Source organism: Antedon mediterranea, chromosome 6 (genome assembly GCF_964355755.1).
Source record: "Antedon mediterranea chromosome 6, ecAntMedi1.1, whole genome shotgun sequence".
Lineage (NCBI taxonomy): Eukaryota > Metazoa > Echinodermata > Crinoidea > Comatulida > Antedonidae > Antedon > Antedon mediterranea.
In genome coordinates, this window is record NC_092675.1 from 15,561,230 (window position 1) to 15,588,759 (window position 27,530).

Genomic DNA, 27,530 nt, shown 5'->3' on the forward strand with positions numbered 1-27,530 from the left:
TCACTCAATATATTTTCCATCACAAAATAACAAAAAAGACGAAATATTTATATCCATTTATCGCTATTAAATAAAAATGGATATCATGATAATTATGATACTTTGTTTGTCTTGAAAGTTTTCATTGGTGAAACGTTGCCTGCTACATTTTGAATTTCCGAGTCCAGATCAGTATTGGTATTGGTTTTTCGTGATCTATTCTAACTAATGAAACAATTTTTAGAAAATGATATATCTGATAGATATCATCTAAGTGATGTTTTACATATAAGTTATAACGTTTAACTTTTCATTCTCCATACATTCAATTCTTTTAATATAGTTCTTGTATAACACCATATCAAGTAGTAGTAGAAATTATTGTAGGGTTTTCTTATTATTCAGTCAATTCAGTGTTTCTATACAGAAAAGAGTAGTCAGTGGCCTTAACATCAATTAATTGTATAATTTGCACCCAAGGTCGAATAGCAAGAAACTCAGGTCCAGTTACATTGGTGTTCATTGGTCAATAGGAAATGAACAGCACACTTATGGGTGGTGACAAAGTTTAGTTATTGATAAGTTGTCCTTGGGAAAAACACATTAGTTGGGTTGACCATGGGCTGACAGAGTTAACGACTTCGTAACGCTATCCGGGGCTCCTGCGCCTAATGCCCATTCTTGTGATATATATTCTTTGCTATGATGCATGGATTAGTAAGCGAAAGTGCAGTACTGTACCAACCTTTTACGTATATTAAATTTCAACCATGGTGAAAACCTGTAACGATAAGATTTCCATTTCGATGACACATTTCTGAACAACATTAATTATTTAAAAACTAGGCCTAGCCTACTAGGCCTCCTACCAAAGATTGTATAGAGCGGCGCAAGATAAGATGTTTCCAAGCTCCTATAACAATTCCCTGCTCCTACATAAACACGAGGAGCCTCGCTACTTTTACGGAGCGCCATTTATGCCTTTATATACTTCCGAAATAGAAATAGTGCTAAGGTAACTGATCGGTGGACCAAACTTAGCACCGGTGTAGCACGTCAGTGATATAAAATAGAATTAAGTCACTAATTTTAATATATTTTCGTATGTTAATACACTGTGCTCAAGTGGACCCAATTTGTAGCCAGTGGAGCACAATGATATAAAATAGAAACAAGTCACTGAATTTTAATATCTTTTCGTATGTTAATTTAGGGCCCAACAACTAAAACTAAATTAAGTGTTTAAAGCATTACATGGCATGGCGCCTGACTACTTGACAAAAAGTCTATCCCTTAAAATTAATAATTACAGTAAGAAATTCTAATAATTTATTAGAAGTTCCAAGGGTCTTTGGTTCTGGAAGAAATTCTTTTACTTACAACAGTGGAAGTAAAATGTGGAATGCTCTACCACAAGAAATCCGATTGAATCAAAGTCTATGGATATTTAAACGTAACGTTAAGAACTACTATTTCAACATTTTAAAAGCAGCAGATCAATCTATATAATTTAATTCACAGAATTATCAATTGTGTTTTTAATATATTTCCAATTTGTAATGTTTATTATTATATTTCTTATGTATTTTGTGTGTATGGTAGTTTTGATTATTTTTATTCAAAGGACCACAATGGAAATAAGTTTAATTAATTTTAAACGTTTTGTGTTGTTCTTATTATATTTAAGTTTATTGTTACTAGTTGTCTCTTGGTTTATCAAATTGTATTGAATATATATATATACCCAATCGAGTTTGAACAATACAATGAAAGCCCCAGTGGTCTAATGGTTAGGACATCTGCATATCAAGCAGGCGGTCCGAGTTCGAGTCTCGGTTGGATGGGGCGACTTTTTCTCATTCTCACAGATTTCCTCATCTTTATCGTTTCAAATTAATTAATTAAATTTCAGTATATCACCGGGCGGTTTAGAATTAATGTTCATTGCCTAATGTGTTTATATATATATATATATATATATAAACAAATCAGGCAAAGAACATTAATTGCAAAAGATGGCGCCATTTTTGTGCCCATCGCTGTGCCATGAATTTGAAGGTAATGGTCATTTCCAAAAATAAAATTGTTGTTGGTTAAATATCAGCATGACCAGTTCTCGTAAATGAACTTTAGTAGGCGTTTTGCCTGGAATTTGTATGTAATTTAAAATACATGCGTCGGCTCCTTCTTCGTGAGGGATATTAGTATACAACGATGAAACCTCTAATGTAGCCAGAACAGAATTATTAGGTAAATTTTGAATTTGGTTAATTTTGGGGATAAAGTCCGTGGAGTCCTGAATGTATGAAGGGAGATCAGTCACATATGGTCTTAGTAAATCATCCACATATTCAGAAATTTTCTCTGTAGCAGTACCATTGCCCGAAATAATGGGTCTACCAGGATTGCCTGCTTTGTGGATTTTAGGTAGGAAATAAAATCTGCCAGGAACTGGAATGACCTGTGCCAAATGAGGTCCAATCTTAGGATCGATGGAGTGTTTTTTTACCACACAGAAACAGATTTGGTCACCTTATCCGCAATTTCCAATTCGAGTTCGAGTCTCGGTTGGGGCGACTTTTTCTCATTCTCACAGATTTCTTCATCTTTATCGTTTCAAATTTATATATATATATTATATATATATATATAAAACAAGAGAGGCAGGCCATTGCCAAATTGCGTCAGCGTAATAGACCGGCAGCCCAGAGACATTTGGTTAGATGAGCTAGGTACCAATATCTGACTATTTAAGTGTGTTGGGGGGGGGGGGGGGCACTTGAAGTCAATGAAAATGGGAGTCTGCCGGGTACCCCCTGCTGCGACCCCGAAAGGTGCTAAAAAATCGGCTCAGGTTAGATGAGAGAGATACCACCTAATTTTAACACCATGGGATGCCCATTGGCATCCTTATACCAGTATCACAAACGACAGACTTTTTGTCTGCTGCAATAGGCCCGCCAGACCCCCCGAGGGAGGGCCTAAAATTGGGATAGCATAGATGAGTGAGGTACCACTCAAAATTAATGCCAAATGAACAAGTTGTGTTCATACAACACTAAATGGATAACAACAGACTAATTGTCTGCTGCACTGCAAGTGCCAGACACCCTAAAGTTAGACTTCAGACCCCCCTTCCCCCAACTAGCCCAGCTTAAATATTGTAGATACCACCAGCAACCAATGTTATATGATTTAGCACATTGTAAGCAATACCAAATGACCTATTACAGACTATCTGTACACTGCCTTGGCCCTCCCAGACACCCTAAAGTTAGACTAGAGACCCCCCTTCCCTCAACTAGCCCAGCTTAGATATTGTAGATACCACCAGCAACCAATGTTATAGGATTTAGCACATTGTAAGCAATACCAAATGACCTATTACAGACTATCTGTACACTGCTTTGGCCCTGGCAGACCCCTCTAAAGTTCGACTAGAGACCCCATTTACCCCAATAGTATAGCATACCTTAGATATTGTAGATAACACCAGCAGCCAATGTTATATGATTTAGCACATTGTAAGCAATACCAAATGACATATTACCGACTATCTGTACACTGCTGCCTTTAGAATGGTAAAATGGTCATTTCATCGTCATTGATGTGATATATTTTCAATTGTTTTGTGATAGTTCGATTAAAGTTAAACTTTATTCAATTAAACATGTTGTTTTGGGTTTTTTTTTATGCTGGTGTTATCTACAATATCTAAGGTAGGCTATACTTGGGGTAAATGGGGTCTCTAGCCGAACTTTAGAGGGGTCTGCCAGGGCCAAGGCAGCAGTGTACAGATAGTCGGTAATATGTCATTTGGTATTGCTTACAATGTGCTTATTGACTGCTGGTGTTATCTACAATATCTAAGGTAGGCTATACTTGGGGTAAATGGGGTCTCTAGTCGAACTTTAGAGGGGTCTGCCAGGGCCAAGGCAGTGTACAGATAGTCTGTAATAGGTCATTTGGTATTGCTTACAATGTGCTAAATCATATAACATTGGTTGCTGGTGGTATCTACAATATCTAAGCTGGGCTAGTTGGGGGAAGGGGGGTCTGAAGTCTAACTTTAGGGTGTCTGGCAGGCCTATTGCAGCAGACAAAAAGTCTTTCGTTTGTGATACTGGTATAAGGATGCCAATGGGCATCCCATGGTGGTAAAATTAGGTGGTATCTCTCTCATCTAACCTGAGCCGATTTTTTTAGCACCTTTCGGGGTCCCCTGGGTCTAGACGCAGCAGGGGGTACCCGGCAGACTCCCATTTTCATTGACTTCAAGTGACCCCCAACACACTTAAATAGTCAGATATTGGTACCTAGCCCATCTAACCAAATGTCTCTGGGCTGCCGGTCTATAATGATATTATCATTAAACCCGCTGATAAAGGTTCTGCCCTGTTGCCATGGACATCAAATTTTATGAAGAGGAGTCCTTAAGACAGCTAAACAATCCTCTTCATCATCGTAAACTTACAACAATTGAGTAAATTAACGCCGTTGTTTAAGAGTATTTTAAAAAACGATCGGTGAGTTAATCTATTTTATTGTATTAAACGTGATTATAAAAGTATTAGTTATATTAGAACGATTTAAATGCCGAAATCATAGTCTATAAATACGGTAACAGTATAGCTAGTTAGTGAACTTAAAGTTTGGAAGGAAATTACTAGTATGTTTAATTACTTAATCAACATTATAGCTTATGGTTGAACTAAGTTGTGGATTGAATGATACGGCATATGTATTAGTAATGCATGTTAGTTGTAGATGCCTAAGAACATTATATTATTGGAACTATATTCTATCAGTGTATTAATGTAAAAGTAAAATGTTAGTAATGTTCTACACAAGTACATAACGCGGATTGATATCATTTTGAGTTTCTATTGTGCTGAGGTTGGGGTTCGGCTCGTGAATGTTGATCTCTGATTAATGGTATTTTGGGGTTAGAAGTTTCTGAGTGTAGAAAGATAAGGAGAGATTTTATTACTTTGATTTGATCTACTTTTATTAGTTTTGAGCTTACAATTTTACGGAATGATTTAACATGTATAAACGTTCTTGTGTTTTTTTTAGGTGATATATAACATTTCGATGTTCAAGCTGTTGAGTAATTTGAGTTGAGTTTTGGATGTCGAAAAGTGTAAGTTTAAGTATACACTTTGATCATGAGCTGAACTTTAATTTTAATTATCAATAGCTTAGATTATACATTTGTTACACTGAGTTAAACGTTCTAAGATTTACGTATAGTATTGTATTTTTATTGATAGGTTCGAACAACCTACTTGAGATAATCAGTTGGGACACAATAAATCCACTATTCAAGTCAGTCTGAGTTCACGAGTTTTTTTATCAGTTTGAATATCGAAACATTCGAACACTTGGCAAGATTGTCAACGCACAGAGATGGAGGATGCAAAAAGGCACAGACGGAGGAGAGAACGGAGCTTTAAAACAAAGGCAGAGGAGATGAAAACATCGGTACACGCAAATCATCCACCGGAGTTGTTAAAAGATTTGTATGAAAAGTTGGACGAGTCATTCCAAAATTTAAAGATTGCGCACGAGAAGATACTAGATCTGACTGAGGCTGACAAAGAAGCGGAAGAAGACGCATGGATGCTACCACGGATAGACGTTCATAGCGCGATCAGACTACTCTTTTATAAACATAGAAAAGATCAAGAAGAGGCGGTACAAAAGGACCCCAAAGACGGAATGAGACAAACCGAAACACATAAAATTGAGCTAAAGAGAATGGAGTTGCCGAAATTCAATGGGGACATAAAGACATACACGAGGTTTAAGAAATTTGTGGAAAAGGCTACACATCCAGAGCAGTTGCCTTTCAGACTTCGGTCTTGTTTAGGTAACGAGGTGAATAAAGTTGTACAAGCAGCTGAAGACGATTATGAGCAAATGTGGACCCTACTAGACGTGAAATATGGCGATAGACACAAGCTGGTCAATGCGCTCATAGGGGACATTCTGAAGCAAAATCCTTTAAAGGAAGGAGAAGAGAAACAATTTGTTGATTTCATAGATCTAATTTCAGCATGCCATCGAAATCTGAAGCGGATGGCAATAGAGCACGAGATGAACAATACCAGAGTAATAAGTGAAATTGAGAGTAGGTTACCCGACGATCAAAAGAGAAGATGGGTCAGACTAATACATGATCCTCAATCGAAGGATAAAATAGAAAAAGACGGTAAACTGAAGATTCTTTTGGACTACCTAGAAGAAGAAGCCAAAAGTTTGAAATATATGATGACTAGCTTACACGAAACTAATCAGAGACCAAAACAGCAACGCAGCATTGTCAACACGGTATTTACAGAGAAGCCCACAGATATTGCTGCTTGTATCTTACATGACAATGCTAAACACCAAACGCAAGACTGCAAAGGTTTTAAGGCCATGTCAATGCAAGAACGAAGAGAGGTCATCAAACAGAAAAGAGTTTGTTTCAAATGCCTCAAACATGGGCATCAAGTGAAAACATGTAAGTTGGGAAATTGTGGAAACGATGGATGCAGTAGGAAGCATCACCCGTTAATTCATTTTCCACCGAAAAAAGAGCCAGCTTCAAATACTCAGAACACCGCAACGTCGCAACAGACTAGTTACTGTAGTTAAGTACCGGCACTGACGCGCCGTGAATCTTAATGGCCAAGAGCGTGATAACGAAAGGGGGAACCAAAGCCAACGCGATGTTTGATACGGCCAGTACGTCATCCGTTATATTGGCAGACGTAGCTGAAAAACTAAAGTAGAAAGGAAAGCCGCTGACAGTCTCCGTGACAAAATTTGGCGGTGAAACTGAGCAAATCGAGACATTCAGTTATACATTGCCGCTAAAGAAGAAGTATAATGGATATATTAAAATAGAAGTATTTGGGATGCCACGCATTACAAACAGACGACTCCCTCAAGACACTGAGAAGTTAGCTGACATCTTCAAGGTGGAAAAGCATCTGATAGAGAGACCTACAGGTGCGGTAGAATTGTTGATAGGAGGCTTAGGAGCAGACAATGCAAGTCTATTTCCGAACATTCTGCGGACTGAAGGGAAATTGGCTCTATGTGAAGGGACGTTTGGAGTAATGGTTTTTGGTAAACATCCTGTGTGTCGGAGTGAGTCTAACGCAACCAATCTTACGTACATAGAAAAACAGGTTTCTTCGCAATTCCTTGATATAGAAAGTATGGGAGTTGCTTGCAATCCGAAGTGCGGAAGTTGCAAGTGTGGCAATTGTCCTATTGGGTCAAAACGATTTACCCTAAAGGAAGAAAGAGAACTGAATCTTATTGACGAAGGTTTGAGTTATTCAGATGGTAAATGGACAGCCAAATATCCATGGATCAGAGATCCTAAAGATTTACCGGACAACCGATCGGTTGCGGAAGCGAAACTGAGAGCAACCGAAAAGAGATTGCAGAAAAATGAGAAATATGCAGAGTGCTATGCTTCACAGTACAGATGGATGATATGTTAGAGCGGAAAGTTGCTCGTAAGTTATCTGACAGTGAGATGAGGAGCTATAAAGGACCTGTTCACTACATATCACATCACGGAATAGCAAAACCGGACAGTAAAAGTACACCTTTATGAATTGTTTTTAACAGTAGTGCCAACTATAAGGGCCATGTGTTGAACGAATATTGGGTCAAAGGACCAGACGTTAACAATAACTTGTTGGCCGTTTTATTTCGATTTAAAAGAGAACAAGTTGCTTTAGTAGGAGATATCAAGAAAATGTACCACCCAGTATTGATATTTCAATGTTGGACCAGCATACCCATCGCTTTCTTTGGAGGAATATGGAGATAGATCGTCCAATTCACACTTATTGTGTCACAGCGGTGAATTTTGGAGATGGACCATCTGCTACTATGGCTATAAAAGCACTACAAAAGACAGCAGAGCTTTCGGCAGAACTGTTTCCGGAAGCAGCACAAACGCTACAGGAAAACGTGTATATGGACGATATAGCCGATAATCTACAGACCGTAGAAAAGGCCTACGAGAGATCCGAAGAGATCAACGCTATACTGAGCAAAGGAAGTTTCAATGTAAAAGAATGGACCATCTCAGGTGTAAACATGGACACTACCACATTTTTAGGGTTAGAATGGAACCCCCGAGACGATAAGCTAAAGGTACCAGTACCAACGTGCTGCGAAGAAGTAGGAAGCCTGACTAAGAGGAAATGCTTAGGTGCAGCCAATTCCATATATGATCCATTGGGGTTACTATCTCCGGTGATCGTAAGAGCAAAGATACTACTGAGAAATTTGTGGGGAAAGAAGGTGGATTTGGGATCAAGAAATTGAGCCGGGAGACTTAGACGAATGGCACAGCTTTCTAAAGGATGTTAAAAATTGCGAAAAGGTGTCAATACCTCGAAGTGTAAAACCAAGCAAACAAAGCGAAAACCCTACGTTGATAATGTTCTCAGATGCCTCAGAAGAAGCTATGGGGACAGTTGCCTACATCAGATATGAGACGAATCTTGGGGTCTTCGAATCTCGCTTGATGGCTGCTAAAAGTAGAGTTGCCCCCGTGAGAATAACAAGTATAGTCAGGTTGGAGTTGAGCGCGGCAGTAATGAGTGTGCGACTAGCAAAAACAATCAGAGAAGAGAGCAGAATCCCGTTTGTAAGGGTTTTATACCTAGTAGACAGCGAAATTGTCCGATCCATGATACAGAAAGAGAGCTATGGTTTTAAAACATTCGCTGCGACCAGGATAGGAGAAATTCAGCAGTTTAGTGACTCTACTGACTGGTTCTGGGTTGCCGGCAAAGATAACATTGCAGATATTATTTCTAGGAGTATTACGAGCAAATGTTTAGAAAAGAATAAACAGTGATTCCAGGGGCCAGAATTCATGAGAAATCCTTTAGAGCAATGGCCAATCTCTCAGAGTTGTAGCGTTTCGGACATACCAGAAAGAGTTGGAGTGATCATGGTGGCAGACGTAGAGGAAGTGATAGAAAGCCCTATTAACATTAAAAGATTTGGAAGCTTCGACAAATTGTTAAAAACAACCGCCATGGTTAAGCGCATAGCAAAGCAAAAAAGCTTTAAGTCCGCTGGAATAGATCTGAACGAGAACGACATATATGAAGCCGAACGGTATTGGATCAAGACTGTACAACGTCCGATAAGAGACTTAAAGATTAAAACGCCAGTAGCATTTACGAACAAATATGGTAGCTTAGGACCGATGATAGACAACGATGGAATCGTGGTAGTGGGAGAGAGAATCAAGAACCATGTTCATTTCAGTTACAATAACAAACTAGTACCTCTACTTCCAACAGATCATACGTTTTCTAAGTTGTATACCGAGAAGGTACATAAATTATCTCACAGTGGAGTGAGCGCTACTATGGCAAAGGTTAGAGCAAAATATTGGATAATCCGATTAAGGCGCATAGTATCATCAGTAAGAAACAAGTGTATGGGCTGCAGACGCCTTGAAGGGAAAGTGCAGGAACAAATTATGGGATCACTACCTATCCAAAAACTAAAACCGTCACCCCCGTGGACTTATGTAGGGTGTGATCTGTTCGGCCCATTCAGAGTAAGAGGTGAAGTCCAGAAGAGGACTCACGGCAAGGCGTATGGAGCGATACTAAACTGTCTAGTGACTAGAGCTGTGCATCTCGATTTGGCGGTTGACTACAGTGAGGGTGCAGTGCAGAAAGTATTTAGGAGGTTTTCTGCGATAAGAGGATATCCATCAGAAGTATTTACGGACTGTGGGTCACAGTTGGCAGCGATGCATGAGACACTCAAGAAATCGTCGCTGGAGTATAATGTTAAGTGGACATAATTTATAGTACGCCGGATGCTCCTTGGCAAAATGGGGTTACTGAGTCTTTAATTAAAGGCATAAAGAAAGCACTATTTCATACAGTAGGTGAACAAGTGTTGTCATTTGAGGAGCTACAGACCGTGTTATTTGAAATATTGGATCTGCTAAATAGTAGACCAATAGGTCAACATCCTACTAGTCCGGTAGATGGCACGTATCTTTGTCCGAACGACTTGTTGCTGGGTAGATCTGATAAAGCGGCACCTATGGGACCATGGAATTTAATGACAGGGGAGGTCATGCGAGAAGGATGAGATACATGCAGTGTCTGATAGAGGAGTTCTGGCAGAAATGGACCAAATGTTATTTTACGTCATTGATTGTGAAAAAGAAATGGAGAACGGAATGTAGGAACTTGAAAGTTGGCGACGTAGTATTAATACAAGAAGAAGGAATTAAGCGATGTAAATGGAAGACAGGAGTAGTTGAAGAAGCAATTGTTAGCAATGATGATAGAGTGCGCAACGTGATTGTACGATCGACAACAAATACTGGAGCTATAACAAGATTGAGAAGAGCAATTCAGAGATTGGTATTATTACTACCTGTTGAAGAGAGTTAAAACAAACAAACAAAAAATAAACATATGTAATTTTAGTAATTGTATTAAGGTGGGGGGAGTGTTTCGTTAGAGAAAGGAATTAACGCCCTCTACAAAGTTGTGGTTTTACAGTAATACACGTGAGAAGACTGCATACTTTTCTGAGAAAACGTGAAAACATTAAGAGAAATAATTGAGTAAATTAACGCCGTTGTTTAAGAGTATTTTAAGAAACGATCGATGAGTTAATCTATTTTATTGTATTAAACGTGATTATAAAAGTATTAGTTATATTAGAACGATTTAAATGCCGAAATCATAGTCTATAAATACGGTAACAGTATACAGTAGCTAGTTTAGTTAGTAAACTTAAAGTTTGAAAGGAAATTACTAGTATGTTTAATTACTTAATCAACATTATAGCTTATGGTTGAACTAAGTTGTGGATTGAATGATACGGCATATGTATTAGTAATGCATGTTAGTTGTAGATGCCTAAGAACATTATATTATTGGAACTATATTCTATCAGTGTATTAATGTAAGAGTAAAATGTTAGTAATGTTCTACACAAGTACATAACGCGGATTGATATCATTTTGAGTTTCTATTGTGCTGAGGTTGGGGTTCGGCTCGTGAATGTTGATCCCTGATTAATGGTATTTTGGGGTTAGAAGTTTCTGAGTGTAGAAAGATAAGGAGAGATTTTATTACTTTGATTTGATCTACTTTTATTAGTTTTGAGCTTACAATTTTACGGAATGATTTAACATGTATAAACGTTCTTGTGTTTTTTTTAGGTGATATTTAACATTTCGATGTTCAAGCTGTTGAGTAATTTGAGTTGAGTTTTGGATGTCGAAAAGTGTAAGTTTAAGTATACACTTTGATCATGAGCTGAACTTTAATTTTATTTATCAATAGCTTAGATTATACATTTGTATAATACATTTAATATTATACTTGAGATAATCAGTTGGGACACAATATATCCACTATTCAAGTCAATCTGAGTTCACGAGTTTTTTATCAGTTTGAATATCGAAACACTTTTATAAAAACTAGTTTACGGGTCTGGAGTAGCCTACCGTATGATGTAGGCCTATTTTGGGCAACGCGTTTCAATTTTCATGTGATTCCTGGAAGAAAGGGTCCACTTTATCATAACTTGTTATTTCGTTTTTAAACATATTCATTCCTAGTATTTTGAGACCAAAACTTTGTGACTTGGTTGCTAAATATTTTTATGGTCATTTTCTTGATCATCAGTGGTCATGATATGTCTTTTTGCACTTGTTCATTAGAGTGATATCAATATGAGTGTATTTTGATATTTAAGCAAAAACAACATTTGCTAGTTATGTAAAATGTAAGTGTGCTCCACACAAACATGTTTGTACCAGCTATAGGTTAAAGATGTATTGTCCCTTTGACTAATTCAACAAAAAAATTTTTTTTTATATTTCGAAAAAAAGTGGGTCATTTTGAAGTATCATAATAGTTAATTAACTTTCACCAAAAATTAGTCGAAAAAAAAATAATTTAACCGAAATACAGAAGTTTTTTTGTTCAAATAACTTTGACTTCCAGTCAAAGTTTTCGATCAAAACATATCTCATAATGCAACGCGCTTGTTTGGCTACTCTGTATGCATAATCATAAAACTTCTTCGCGATCTGTGTGAAAACACCTTCCCAACCGCGACGAGTTGCAAACAATCCTAATTAGCATCATGCATAATGCATAACTAATGGTTTGAAATCTTTGTTTACTTTCGCTTGTGACGATTTTCCAGACGAAATGTAATCAAATTAATTTACCTGTTAATTACGTAAACTTGTTGTTTTTGCCTCGAATTTTCGACTTAAAGTGAATAACTTTAATATTACTTTGATATGGCCAATTTATATTTAGAATATTTTTTTTTTCATTTTTTGTGTTTCAAGGGACAATACATCTTTAAACGTCATAAGGTGTTTTTTTAAATTGTGTGTATTTCTGTTGTATTAGAGCAAATATAAATATATATTTTGGGAGTAATTTGAGAATAAATTATAACTTTCTGACTAGTGGTTGCTTAGATATTGATATGGATATTTTCTTGACCAATGGTCAAAAATAAATTCACGATCATTTTTGACAAAAGTTGTCCATTAAAGTGAATAGAAATGTGTATCTTCTACGACCATATCCTCCCAACAATTTCTGAGATATGAAAAGTGTGCTCCAAGCCAAACATTTTTTTACCGGCTATATGTCAAAGGTCAAAATTATCGTTTTATTGGCAGTTTTATGATTTTTATTACATTAGAGGAAAGTATAAACATATACTTTCCGAGTAATTTGAGACCACAATTATCACTTTCTGACCCATGGTTGCTGAGATATTCATATGGCTAATTTATTGACCAGTGGTCAGAAAAGGGGTTTCCGTCCACTTTTGGCAAAAGTTTCCCATTTTGAGTGAATAGAAATATAGGTGTTCTGAGTAGTTTGGTACAAAAAATTTTCCAATACAGCCAGTAGTTAACTTTGACGATATTGACCTTTTGGCCCCTGTACTGACCAAGCATCCCAATTTTTTTTCGGCCAACAGCAAAAAAATTGATTTGTATTGATATAAGGAAGCAAACAAACATTGTATGTTGGCATAGTTAGCTAGATTTACTCATTTACTAAACTAAATTTATATGTGGCTCTGTGACCAAAGATCGTATAGCGCCACCTACTGGAGGAAAAAAATCGTCCCTCTCCCTCCCCCTCTCGACCAAAGATCGTATAGCGTCACTTCGTGGCGCTATAGTATCTTTGCTCTCGACTAGAATAATAATAATAGTGTCATATCTGATTCAATTTAAGTTGTTAACTTGTTCTCTCTACCACCACCACCATCGATCAAGCATGAGTGTTGAAAGAGCCACACAAGTGTTTGGAAACCGATTTTTATCTATTGCTAGTGCGATTTTCTATGCATCTAGTTCTTTTTTCATAGTAATTGTCAATAAAAACATCCTTACCAATTACAAGTTAGTTGAATTCAATTATATATAGGGCCTAGGCTAGGCTAGGCTAGGGCCTACCTAGGGCCTAGGCCTAGCTAGTAGGCTAGGCCTAGCTAGCTATCAATGTATCATAGCTAGCTAGTAGGCCTAGGCCTACCTACCTGTAGTAGGCTAGAGGGGATCCAGTCAAGTCGCCCCATCGCAAAGTCGCCCAAAACTAAGTCGCCCCATCGCAAAGTCGCCCCAAAACAAAGGGATTACGGTCGAAGCGGCCGCCAACTAAAGCGGCCGCTAGTTCAATAATGGTAATCTGTATGGAACGCCGTGTGCGCTTTGATTGTCGTTGTTTTGTAATCTTTGATTGTCATTGTTTCGACAGGTTTTCTTTACCTCGGACGTAAATAACAATCTACATTATTATGTAACTTATTCTCTTTTTTTTACAGATTGAATGTGATACGCGTACGTTCTTTTAAACGAAATGGCGAATCGATGATTACTTATTTTAACTGTTCTAAATGATATGTTTAATAAAGTCTATAAAATACATTGTGGTGTTTATATTAATATAATATAATAATAAGCCAATTATTAAGAATTATATATAAATAAACCAATCAATAAAGTATATCAAAATATATAAATATATTAATAATTAAAAATATTTGTTATTTTATATTAATTAATTAGTAAAGTAACTAGTAGTGTTCGCAATCATAATTTAATTACAATAACATGATGACAGCAATTTATTTAATATTCTACACTATTTTATTAATTCAGATATTTAAATATTGATCAATTGAAAATGAGTTTTAAATACTAAAATAAGATGAAAGTGTCTGTTTGATACGGTAATTAATTACGCGAATTTCTGCTAATAACTCGACTGACGGCCAGCAATAGTGCTGCTGCACATTAGGTGCGCGTCCCATGTTGCTTTATTGAAAACACAAACAATGTATTACAATGGAATAACACTTAAATGTATAACACACCCTATTACTAATAATAAAAACCTAGATTCGATAGTACCTGTAAATGAGATATAAATATTCGGCAATACCGTACGTAAATTATTATTGCAATACTGTATAAAGATTCGATAGTATGTAAACAAGATATAAATATTCGGCAATACCGTACGTAAATTATTAATGCAATACTGTATAAAGATTCGATAGTACAGTGTAAACGAGATATAAATATTCGGCAATACCGTACGTAAATTATTATTGCAATACTGTATAAAATTCGATAGTTAAATGTAAATGAGATATAAATATTCGGCAATACCGTACGTAAATTATTATTGCAATACTGTATAAAATTCGATAGTTAAATGTAAATGAGATATAAAGATTCGGCAATACCGTACGTAAATTATTATTGCAACACTGTATAAAATTTGATAGTTAAATGTAAATGAGATATAAATATTCGGCAATACCGTATGTAAATTATTATTGCAAGACTTTATAAAATTCGATAGTATGTAATGAGATATAAAGATTCGACAATAACGTACGTAAATTATTATTATTGCAATACTGTATAAGGATTCAATAGTATATAAACGAGATATAAAGATTCGGCAATACCGTATACGTAAATTATTATTGCAATACTGTATAAGGATCCAATAGTATGTAAACGAGATATAAAGATTCGGCAAAATATATTTCGATAGAGGCCTATGTATTAGTTAATAGTAAATACAAATAAAATATACATTGATTTATCGGCAGGCAGGCAAACTTAAATCAACAATCACAATCAAAGATTAAAGCGCACATGGCGTTCCATACAAATGACGATATTAAACTGGCGGCCGCTTTGGTTGGCGGCCGCTTCGACCATACTCCAAACAAAGTAGCCCCGGCACAGTCGCCCCATCGCAAAGTCGCCCCATCGCAAAGGGAAACTGATCACTCCGGCCGCGCTTAACTCCGGCTGCCGTATCAGTTTAGCACGATGTTATGCACTCCGGCCGCGGGTGTGTCGAAAGCGAAGACCTCGAAAGCGAAGACCGAAGACCTCGAAAGCGAAGACCCTGCGAAATGGTAGTGTGCACAAAATCCGACCAAAATCATACAAAATCGTGATAACACCTTGAATTTACAGATTCTAAAAAAAGATTTTCGATTTTAATTGTTATGTTATCAACAATCATGACTTTATCTATGAACAAGCTCACGCGTTTTCGCCAATGGAGTTAATATGTGATATGGTTTTACGAACAAACACATCGCGCTATTTGCAAGGCGACGGACGCACAAGAAGGACATCGCACAGAGAATTGAATTGAATGCAAGCTTACAATTTAAAACCATAGCCAACTCAGAGAATAATTTCTTTGTAGCACACGTCGCCTACAATTTAAACCCATAGCCAATTGTTTATAAGTATAGAAATAAACTACATAAAAGTAAATTGTAATAAGTAAAGGATGGCGGTATATAGGCTTTTTTAGGCTTATTTTAGAGCCTATATAAATGTGTTTTTTATCTATAATATTTGCCTATTGTTTATTATCTAAATTTGTGAATAAATACAATAAGATATTCATTTTCCTGTATTGTTTGTATTTAAACTTTTACATTTTGCCCATTGTATACTATTGCTGTTTTACTTAATCGCCAGTTTAAAAAATGTTTTCTAATGTATTCATAAATAGACAAATAATGTATCAGTATCGGAATATTCAGTGTGGTTGGTGAACGACGCGCAACATAAGAAAATACTCATCTATCTATTTTGCATCCCCTCACGATCGAGAACATCATTATGATGAACGTAAAGCAGAAACGGTGTTGAACACGTCGGTCCCCACTTGTGATAACACGCAAGGTTATTTCATTACGGCGCACTTTGCGTCTATACGTTGCGTCGATCTGAAAACCAATTTCAGCTCTTAAAATACGGAACTTTATTTTATAAATCAAAAATAATACTGTATTCAAATTATGATTTAACAAAAGGCTAATAGGCCTATGTAAAACGAACAATAGGCATCACATTCTGAAAATTGTGCTCGATTGTTAACCCGTTATATTAATAGTATATAATTCTGTTAGATTTGTTTGTGTAATGTCAATTCTATATTTAAATGGTCATTACACAACCGGTGACCTGTTTCTTCAATTTTGTTAAATTTATACGGTATTTTCTTTTGTTAATGGAGACTCATGGCAGGGATATGCAAACATTTAGAAGCGGGACGTCGACAATCTGTTGAAAATCTGGAGACTGTTTTGTCTCATCCACAAGCCATCTGAGATAGAAGGTTGGGGGTTGGGTCATTCCATACCAAATCACCCAAAAAAAATGACATTTTAAACCCTACTTTCTTCAAATTTGCTCAAATTTGGTTTTTGGGTTATTTTTAGCGCCATACGACCAACGGTTCGCGCGCTGCGTGCCGTCGTTTCTTCGCGATTTGGCGCAAAATCGACGCGGCAGGCTATATTTAAATGACCGTATCTCCGTAATGTGTGGACCGATTTTGTTGTGACCGGTATCTTTGGAAAGCTAATACTCTAGTAGCTAGATCAACTTTCGTATGCACTTTGAGGTCCAGAGAATTTGACTTCAGAAATTGGTTTAGGGTGGTCAAACAATCATATTTGGCTTGGTTACACATTTTGAAAATGTGGCGAAAGGTCAAAAGGTCAAGGTGAAAGGTCATAAGACCAAACATAAATATGTCCTTAAATCTCAGCAACCACTTGTCACAACGAGGTAATTTTGGTCTTAAATTAATCAGAAGGTATACATTTATATTCAGTCTAATGGGACATTTTAGTAAAAAATGACCGGAAATGCCATTTATGACCTTTGACCCACAACCCAGGGCATGTATATATCTCCGTAACTACTGGTCGTAGACACTTGAATTTGGTTTTAAATTGTTCGAAATATATGTTTTGTTATTTGTTACACATTTTGAAAAATGTTACAAAAGGTCAAAGGATCAAGGTCAAGGGTTATTTGAACAACTAAAAAAGGTACTTTTATCTTGGCAACCACTGGTCGCAGCAAGTCAATTTTGGTCTCAAAATGTTCAGAAGGCATGCATTTATATTCCATCTAATGGGGCATTTTAGTCAAAAATGATAAGAAATGCCATTTCTGACCTTTGACCCACATACCAGGGCATCTTCATATCTCATAAAGTACAGGTCGTAGAAACTTAAATTTGGTATCAAATTGTTCGAAATATACATATTTACATTCATTGTAATAGAAAATGTGGTTAAAAGATGAACAGAAATACTCTTACTAATGTCTCAAACAAAAAACATATCTACACAACTTATCCTTAGACAGTAATGTTATGCAATAACTGATACTTTAAATTGTTTTAATTTCAAGTACTAGTTATTGCTGTCCCCGAGGACATTTTGATAGAAACGTTAAGCTCAACAGTTCTTTTCAGAATCCTAGAAGTAACTTGCCATATGTATCCGATTAAACGCCCCTGGCATTTATTGTTCAAAATGGTTTTTAGGGGGAAAGGAGGCATCTTTATTTGGGGTATAATATGGTAACATGTATAATCAAATAAATACCACCTAGATGGGAAAAAATACTGCACAATTAATATCAAAAAGTGATAAAATTATGTCAAAAAGCTTGGTAAATTGTAGATTATGGTAGTTAATGAAATGTGTTGACGTGATACAATTATTGTGTAAATGCATGTGGCATGTTTATTCCACATGGTGTTCTATTTGAGGGAATGGTGGCGTTTATTTGAAGGAATACTCTAATATTAATAATTGTATTTCGTTTCTCAACTGATAAAAGGTACTTTACATGATTCGTTTTCCTCTTTATGCTTTTTAACGAAATGTTTCTGTCTTTTAAAATAAAAGTGATAGATTCCATTAAATGGATCTTCACCTCCAGGTGCCAGTATAATGATATAAAACAATGACACATCATTATCCTGACACGATTGCACTCATAATGGATCTTCATTCTATCATCTATTTGTTTGTAACTACAATTTGACAACAATCTTTTGCATAGTTTTAAATGCCAATACATAGTTTCATTACTATTGTACAATATGTCCAGCTTTCCTGAAAACACCCTTGTGTACTGTAGTACAGTGTTGTAGTATGATTTTATCATGATAAACTTCTGATGCTTTTATTGTCAATGCATTCAGTACCTAAAACATGTCAAAGTTTCTAGTGGTATTGATAATAAATCTCCAGAAATATATATTGTTTTATTATCTACACTGGGAACAGACGTGTATATGTATAAGTTTTGTCGTTGACATTCAAAACTATTATGCAACAGTGTTATGTAATAATGACAATGACTTGGTCTATTATTGTGGTCTCCGATACCTTTTATTACATGATTGTACTTCCTCCAGGATAGAATGAGGTTTAATCCCGTTATTATTCTTATTATATAATATATATTTTTTTTATATAAAAACAAATCAGGCAAAGAACATTAATTCTAAACCGCCCGGTGATATACTGAAATTTAATTAATTAATTTGAAACGATAAAGATGAGGAAATCTGTGAGAATGAGAAAAAGTCGCCCCAACCGAGACTCGAACTCGGACCGCCTGCTTGATATGCAGATGTCCTAACCATTAGACCACTGGGGCTTTCATGGTATTGTTCGAACTCAATTGGATAGCGACTCTTTAACATTCTCGGCGTGGTACGGCGGAACAGCACTAGTCCTCAGTTGTACGCACGCGCACCAGAGATCAAATTGATACGACCTCATCTTACATACAGTATTTTTATTCACGAGGCGGGATCTCCGAAGAGATACTTTTATATATATAAACAAATCAGGCAAAGAACATTAATTCTAGACCGCCCGGTGATATACTGAAATTTAATTAATTAATTTGAAACGATAAAGATGAGGAAATCTGTGAGAATGAGAAAAAGTCGCCCCAACCGAGACTCGAACTCGGACCGCCTGCTTGATATGCAGATGTCCTAACCATTAGACCACTGGGGCTTTCATGGTATTGTTCGAACTCGATTGGATAGCGACTCTTTAACATTCTCGGCGTGGTACGGCGGAACAGCAGTAGTCCTCAGTTGTACGCACGCGCACCAGAAATCAAATTGATACGACCTCATCTTACATACAGTATTTTTATTCACGAGGCGGGATCTCCGAAGAGATACTTTTATATATATAAACAAATCAGGCAAAGAACATTAATTCTAAACCGCCCGGTGATATACTGAAATTTAATTAATTAATTTGAATTTATATATATATATCTGGGGTGTATTTATTTTGATTATACATGTTACCATTATTACACCCAACAAAATAAACGCCTTCCCTGAATAAATAAATGCCCGAGGCTTTTATACGGGTAACTACAGTAAATTACTTCTAGCATTCTCAAAATGTTCGGGGGTAAACAATAATTTCTAGCATTATTATAAGCAAAAGTAGGCCTACAATTATTACAAACAGTAAAGGATTTGTTTTAATTCCTACAGTATAATGAAATCATTAGGCATCAATTATTGCATAACATTACTGTCTAATGATAAGTTGGGTAGATATGTTTTTCATTTAAAAGATTAGTAATTAATAGTATTTATGATCATCTTTTATCCAAATTTTCTGTTAGAATGAATGTAAATATGTGTATTTCTAACAATTTGATACTAAATTTAAGTTTCTACGACCTGTACTTACAGAGATAAGAAGATGCCCTGGTATGTATGTCAAAGGTCAGAAATGTCATTTCCGGTCATTTTTTACTAAAATGTTTCATTAGACTGAATATGAATGTATAGCTTCTAAACATTTTGAGACCAAAATTTACTCGCTGTGACCAGTGGTTGCCGAGATACAAATACCTATTTGTGTTTATTCATATAACCCCTGGCCTTGACCTTTTGACCTTTTGTAACATTGTTCAAAATGTGTAACAAATAACTAAATGTATATTTCGAACAATTTGAGCCCAAATTCAAGTCTCTACGGCCAATAGTTACGGAGATACAGACATGCCCTGGTTTATGGGTCAAAGGTCAGAAATGGCATTTCCGGTCATTTTCGACTAAAATGTTTCATTAGACTGAATATGAATGTATACCTTCTGATCAATTTGAGACCAAAATTACCTCGCTGTGACCAGTGGTTGTCGAGATTTAAGGACATAATGGTGTTTGATCTTATAACCTTTGACCCTGACCTTTTGACCTTTCGCCACATTTTCAAAATGTGTAACTAAGCCAAAAATGATTGTTTGACCACCCTAAACCAATTTCTGAAGTCGAATTCTCTGGACCTCAAAGTGCATACGAAAGTTGATCTAGCTACTAGAGTATAATTGTTAAAGCTATCCAAATCTTCTATTTACTTTTGAGATAGAACTATTTAAAAGATGTATAACTTATTCTATTCCATTTGACCTAGGATTTGACCTTGTGGGACAAATTTTTTTTAGATGAAATTTTGTGAAAATTATCTCCTACATGATATTTACATAATAAATATAAAAAAATTGGAGATATATTAATTTTTGTTTGCTTTCTAGCTCATTTCAAAGTTGGCTTACTTCAACAATTCTGGTATTTCTATACAGTGTAGATGTATTGTCGACATTATATCACTACCAAATTTACCTCTTAATACTAATCTGTAGCAAGAAGGTTGTTTTGTATAGCTTTTTGCTATGCTACACTGGCGAAACTATTCCCTGAGTTGGCTATGGTTTTAAATTGTAAGCATTGCATTCAATTCAATTCTCTGTGCGATGTCCTCCTTGTGCGTCCGTCGCCTTGCAAATAGCTAGATGTGTTTGTTCGTAAAACCATATCACATATTAACTCCATTGGCGAAAACACGTAAGCTTGTTCATAGATAAAGTCATGTTTTTAACGATTAAAATAGAAATATTTTGTTAGAATCTGTAAATCCAAGGTGTTTTTTGTCGGATTTTGTGTACACTACCATTTCGTAGGGTCTTCGCTTTCGACACACCCCTCTGGCCGCTATTTAATTCGACTTCCTGTGCAAAGGGGCCGTTAGTATGGAGCGCCCATATCTATCTAGAAGAAGAAGGAGAAGACGTTTTCTATACTGTTCAGTGTAACAAATTCTTGGTGACCAAAGGCAAAAGAATTAAAATAAAAAAGAATTTAAATGGAACTAGTTGAATATTTATTAGCAACAATTTTACTTTTTTCATTAACAATAACATTCCAAAAAGTTGGAACTGCTTTTTCTTTCATACTAAACTTAACTTACCGTAACTTTTTCCTTTCAAATAATCAAATACCCGTCTAATTAATGCTTGAATAACAATATTTAATTTAATTAAAACACAGGATTTTTTTTCGCAATATTGGGATAGACAGGATTTTTTTAAACAATTGCGGGATTTTGTACGCAATATCGGGATCGTGTTTGTAGACTATGGGATTTTGTAGGCAACATCGGGATTTTGTACGCAAGATCGGGATTGGCAGGATTTTGTTTATGAAATTACGGGATTTTGTACGCAAGATCGAGATTGACAGGATTGTGTTTGTAGACTACAGGATTTTGTTTGTAAAAGTAAAGGATTTTGTACGCAACAATGCGATTGTCGGGATTTTGTTTGTAAAAGTACGGGATTTTTTACGCAAGATTGGGATTTTGTAGGCCTACGCAATGTTGCGTGTTATTTTGTGTATCATTGCGACATTTTTAACTATTTTAACGTTTTGGGGCGACTTTGCGATTAGTCGACTTTGTGTTGGGGCGACTTTGCGATGGGGCAACTTTGCATTGGGGCGACTTTGCATTGGGGCGACTTTGCGATGGGTTGACTTTGCGATGGGGCGACTTTGCGATGGGGCGACTTGACTAGCATCCGGCTAGAGGAGGCCAGGCTACGTAAAAGGGTGCTGGTCAACCCATGGGCATACCCATGCCAAACCAACCTGCAAACTCGTACCTAATTATTTGGCTTACTTGTACCTCCTAAGTATTTGGCTCACTGTTAAGTCTTATGATTGATTGATTGAATTTGATTGATTGATTGAATTTATTTGATGCTCAACATTAAAATAACAAACAGACAAAAGACAAAATAACGAGCATCAGGAACACCCATTAGGCCGGAAAAACCAGCCCATTTCCAATGGGGTCCAAATTGCACATAACAAACAAGAGAAAATACAACATTTATAAAAAATATATATATATGGTCTAATGGTTAGGACATCTGCATATCAAGTAGGCGGTCCGAGTTCGAGTCTCGGTTGGGGCGACTTTTTCTCATTCTCACAGATTTCCTCATCTTTATCGTTTCAAATTAATTAATGAAATTTCAGTATATCACCGGGGGGTTTAGAATTAATGTTCTTTGCCTGATTTGTATATATATATACATTAAAATAAAGCCCAGTAAAACAGAAAAATTAAAAGAGAAAGCAAACAAGTAATGAGAAAAATTGCACGTTATCAAGACCATTTAATAGTTATCAAAATTATTCTAAATATAAAATATTGCATTCAAAATGTTTTTTAATATGAGATTTATTTCCTTTAAGTAGAGGTAAAACCAGATTAACATTACGTTGGCGTGTGTTATATGTGTGGATTGTGGATGTCCGTGAGAAATGTTCAGATAGATATGGAGCTGCATTGTTATTGACAATTTTATGAACATTACAAAGCCTGAGAAATTTTACTCTACTTTCCACCTTAAGCATGCCAATGTCTGATAACTCCTTCTGACCAATATGAGATCGTGGTCTGAAACCGTAAATAAAACGCACAAATTTGTTCTGAGTGGTCTGTAGTTTTTGCTTCAAAACTTTGTCAATACCTTCATACTAAGTCGAAGCACAATAATCAAACAAGCATTGAATTAAGGCAGAGCATAACAGTTTTTTCGTATTTTTGTCCAAGCAACTAGCCTGACGATATAAATACCTTAATCTACTATTCGCCTTTTTTATTACACTTTTGGCGATGTTGTTACAAGAGGCAGAACTATCAAGTTCTATACCTAAATATTTTACTGATTTTGAACCCGTTAAAGTAAGGCCATGAGAAACGTTGAAGCCTTTTTTGGGTACAAAAGATAATAGATTCAGTTTTACTGATATTGATAGATAGTTTGTTATCGACAAGCCATACTCTACATGAATCAAGAGCTTTACTATGTTTATCAGCGACGACAGTCGGATCTTTGTGCCAGAAAACAATTGCACTGTCATCAGCATATAACAGCAATTTGCATTCAGGGTCGATACTTACAACCATATCGTTTATGAAACATAAAAAAAGCAAAGGACCCAATATGCTACCCTGTGGAACTCCACATGAAATATCCATGGGAACGGATAAGGAGTCTTCGATTTTAACAATTTGGCATCTGTTTGACAAATATTCAAACCCATTGGGCCTTAGGTCTTACCCATTAGGCCTAAGCCTTATTTGGCTTACTCGTACATACCCATATTTGGCTATACTCTCGTACCCATTTGTTGGCTTACTCGTACCTATTTGTTGACTTACTCGTACCATTTGTTGACTTACTCGTACCATTTGTTGGCTTACTTACCGATTTTATGGCGCAAAACTATAGGCCATAGAGTGAAATTTCTAACGTTTTATCCTGTAGATTTGAAAGTGATACAATGAATCAACGCCATAATTCTTTTAATAATAGGCCTAATATTAATTAAAATCTTAAACAAAAAGTTAGACGTTCAAAGCGTGAACAAATGAGAGAAAATAACTTTTAAACACCGTAATTTGAAAATTGTTTTAATTCAGTTTGCCGGCGACATTTTCTGGCTTGTTCAACAAATTGTATTTTTTGTTAGCTGTTTGTAATTTAAACGCTGTGGCTAATGATACGGAACCGTATCCTAACTCCTTTTGCTAAAGGTACGGTAAAATTGCATTACGCCATAATCAACCAATGGGGTGACCTGTGTGACGTCATCGTATAAGGACTTTTTTTTCATATCGCGTCTGTAGAGATTGCTTATCGGCGCCGCCAGGCTGCATGGACGTGTGCGCTGATTCTGTGACTCAGCCCCGGGGCTAGACCTAGCAATGTTGAATCCAGAAGTTTAATAACGTGCGACAATGTCAATGCTGTAGTAATAGAGCAAGTTCATGTGGTTGGTGGACGTTACATAAAGCATTAAAAACATGCACTCAATCTCAAATATTATTTCATTATACAATATACAGTATTATAATCCGATATATTGATAGCCAAATTAGAAGTAAAGGAATTATAATTCAATGTTGGAAATTGTGTTGCATCTAGTTCATTCGTCCATAGTTACTATATATATGAGGGTTTCATTTTTATTCCAAATGGCCTATTTAAGCCTATAGTCCGGTGGCACCCGAAAGGGGACAAATTGCCATCCAACTTTTCTAGAAGGTAGGTAAGGTAAAGTCGAAACCTAAGCTAATGCTAACGGCCGTGGTGACCATCTCCATTTACTAAGTGTGTATGTTTGTGGGGGGGGGGGGGGGGGCCACTCCTCCTCCTGATTTACCTTCCCAGTACTTTTTACATACCGGTACCCATTTCTTACTATCACCTGAGTGGGGAGGAACAATGTTGATAAAGAATCTTGCTCAACGACTCACTGCAGTGACCGAGCCGGGGCTTGAACCGACAACCTCTTGATTGCAAGTCCAATGCTCTAACCATTGCGCCACAGTGCTCCACCATTTGGAAGGTAATCGATCCGGATAGGAAGCATTTTTTAGATATAAGGGGTCGAACTTTAAAATTTACCAATTACAACAACGTATTATGTATTTATGTATTAAATAACAAATTTGGTCTTTTATTACATTTTATTATTTTAGGTGTCTTTTCAATCACCTTATGAAAAAAAATCCTTGTGATGAGGGTCAAATGTCAATATTGACCTATCATAGAACGTACCTATAAAAACAAATAAAAAATAATATTTAACAAAAATTGGATGTTTTCTTTTATTTTTTTTTTTATTTATTACGGTATATATAAAATTACAAAAACAATAGCACATAGCTAATAACGTTTGTATTACAATAAAAAGTATTGAAATGAAATCTATAAAAACTACAAAAATAAATTCGGAATATACAATTACAAAATTTCACAATTATTCACTAAAATTTAAAATATTAAGAATCTTAAAATATATACACAATTTTGGAAAATACAATTGCACTTTTATTTAAAAAAAACGAAAAATTTACATTATAATATACTAAAGTAAAACCTATCTGCACTGTTCTTTATTTGATTATTATTATTATTATCTTTTAGTATAGGTGGCAACATTGCACAATTATTCACTAAAATATTCACAACATTAAAAATCTACAAAAAGATATTAAATTTCGGAAAATAAAAGTTTACAGTATATATTAATATTAAACGTTGTCTGCAGTGCTCTTCATTTGATTATTTTAGGCGGTAATATTGCACAATCATTTATTATATATTTTTTTAATTTAATTTTTCACAGGAGAAATTTAATTTGTTTATAATATAGGGAATCGTTGAATTTTTATATCGGTTAGTTTTTATTTTAGGTAATGTAAATCTATTGGGGTTACGTAATCTAGATATATTAGGTCTTTCAGCAGGCAGCATATTACGATGTCTCTCTGACTTAAGGATACCTTCTCCAAATTTTAATGTTAATTTTTCTCTACGTTCAGCAAGGCTGGTAATTTTAAGTTGAGTAAGGGCCGTATCATAGCTCTCATAGTCCTGGCCAAGTATAATTTTGCATGCTCGCTTTTGCAACCTCTCAATTTCATTGGTCTGAAGTTTTGTAATGCTAGAGTGCCAAACAACACATGCATACTCAGTCAGCGGCCGAATATAGAGTTGATAAATACTTAACATGTCACCAATAGGTGCACTATATCCTCTCAATGCATAAAGAAGAAACATTCTTCTACTTGCTCTAGAGATAATACTTTTGATTTGGATATCCCAACCTAAATTGTCTTGTAGCTCAAGACCTAATAATTTCATACTATGTACAGTATCAATTTTTTCACCACTTATAGTAAATTGGGGGTAGTTTATTTGGGATTTCATAAAATTTATATTAATAACATGGCACTTCGAAGGCTTGGGTAGCATGTCATTTTGATTACACCAACAACTCAAGGAATATAAATGGGATTGAAGTTCTGATGATGTACTATTATTTTTTATATTAATTATTTCTCCCAGTGTTAGATCATCCACAAATTTCCAACGATTATCAGTGGTGTTACCCGCATCATTCACCATAACAGTAAATATGCTGGGTCCCAGTTTGGTACCCTGGGGGACCCCACACGTTATAGTTCTTAGTCCAGAACAATGTCCCTTAAATTTCACACACTGGGTGCGATTCATCAGAAAACTGCTAATCGTTGGAATTATCGACGGTCTAACACCAGATTCTATCATCTTTGAAATAGCGACATTATGGTTTATCCTATCAAACGCAGTTGTGAAATCAACTGTACATAATGTGGCGTAGGTCCCTGGCACATCAATATTGGATATAACCGTATTCAACATATCTACTAAGTAGTGTGTTGTACTAGTTCCTCTCACGTTACCATACTGTTTACAATCCAATACTGGTTCGAAATCCGTTTTTAACCATCCCGCTAGGAATGATTCAAATACTCTACCCAATATTTTAGTTAGTGAAATAGGTCGTAATTGGCCAACCATTGTCGGTTTTTTAACTTTAGGTACTGGTACAATTGATGCGGTCTTCCACACAGTTGGAAACACCCCTTCGTTTAGACAGGTATTAAAGATTAAAAACAGGGGTTGTGCTATTTCAAAAGAAAACAGCTTAATGAGTTTCACCGGAATATCATCTGGGTGGCCAGATTTATTGGAGTTTAATTTGTTTAAACTCTTCCAAATTTCTCCATGGTATATTTTGGGGGGTGGTTTTGTAGGCAAGTACGAGGGAAGTGTTTCCAATCTGAGTGGTGGAAGCTGGCAACATACTCTTGAGAAATGTTCATTAATTTGTTCAGCCTGTTCTTCAACAGATTCACCATAATTATTTAATTTAATATTGTCTGACTTGTAATGTTTTTAATTGTTTTATTCCATTTAC

The 27,530-nt window shown here is 35.9% G+C and overlaps 5 protein-coding genes across 8 annotated transcripts in view; 4 read left to right on the plus strand and 1 right to left on the minus strand.

The window, feature by feature from the left end:
- The window catches only part of LOC140051843 (SET domain-containing protein 9-like), a 39,192-nt gene extending 38,294 nt beyond the window's left edge, over positions 1–898 (minus strand). The window contains exon 1 of the mRNA XM_072097167.1: positions 725–898. Coding sequence (XP_071953268.1) covers positions 725–807 — 83 coding nt within the window. The 5' untranslated portion in view covers positions 808–898. The remainder of the gene's footprint in view (positions 1–724) is intronic.
- Positions 899–7,806: 6,908 nt separating this feature from the next.
- Positions 7,807–8,319, plus strand: LOC140052436 (uncharacterized). The gene has a single exon (XM_072098048.1). It carries the CDS (start codon positions 7,807–7,809, stop codon positions 8,317–8,319), a length of 513 nt encoding a protein of 170 aa, XP_071954149.1.
- Positions 8,320–8,434: 115 nt separating this feature from the next.
- LOC140052437 (uncharacterized) lies at positions 8,435–8,857 on the plus strand. Its single transcript, XM_072098049.1, has one exon. The coding sequence runs from the start codon at positions 8,435–8,437 to the stop codon at positions 8,855–8,857; it is 423 nt and encodes a 140-aa protein (XP_071954150.1).
- Positions 8,858–8,875: 18 nt separating this feature from the next.
- LOC140052438 (uncharacterized) lies at positions 8,876–9,826 on the plus strand. Its single transcript, XM_072098050.1, has one exon. The coding sequence runs from the start codon at positions 8,876–8,878 to the stop codon at positions 9,824–9,826; it is 951 nt and encodes a 316-aa protein (XP_071954151.1).
- Positions 9,827–10,803: 977 nt separating this feature from the next.
- LOC140051483 (nucleotide sugar transporter SLC35D2-like) overlaps positions 10,804–27,530 on the plus strand; it is a 41,520-nt gene continuing 24,793 nt past the window's right edge. For 2 of the 4 annotated variants that reach the window (XM_072096716.1, XM_072096717.1), the window contains exon 1: positions 13,276–13,435. In XM_072096716.1, the coding sequence (XP_071952817.1) occupies positions 13,311–13,435 (125 nt within the window). In that variant the 5' untranslated portion in view covers positions 13,276–13,310. Of the gene's footprint in view, positions 11,277–13,275; positions 13,436–27,530 lie in introns of those variants that run through there. The other 2 variants (XM_072096718.1, XM_072096719.1) reach the window with 2 other exon arrangements.

Excerpts from the sequence above, each read along its gene's own strand:
- LOC140052436 (XM_072098048.1), top strand. The coding sequence starts at position 7,807 with ATGGAGATAGATCGTCCAATTCACACTTATTGTGTCACAGCGGTGAAT.
- LOC140052437 (XM_072098049.1), top strand. The coding sequence starts at position 8,435 with ATGTTCTCAGATGCCTCAGAAGAAGCTATGGGGACAGTTGCCTACATC.
- LOC140052438 (XM_072098050.1), top strand. The coding sequence starts at position 8,876 with ATGAGAAATCCTTTAGAGCAATGGCCAATCTCTCAGAGTTGTAGCGTT.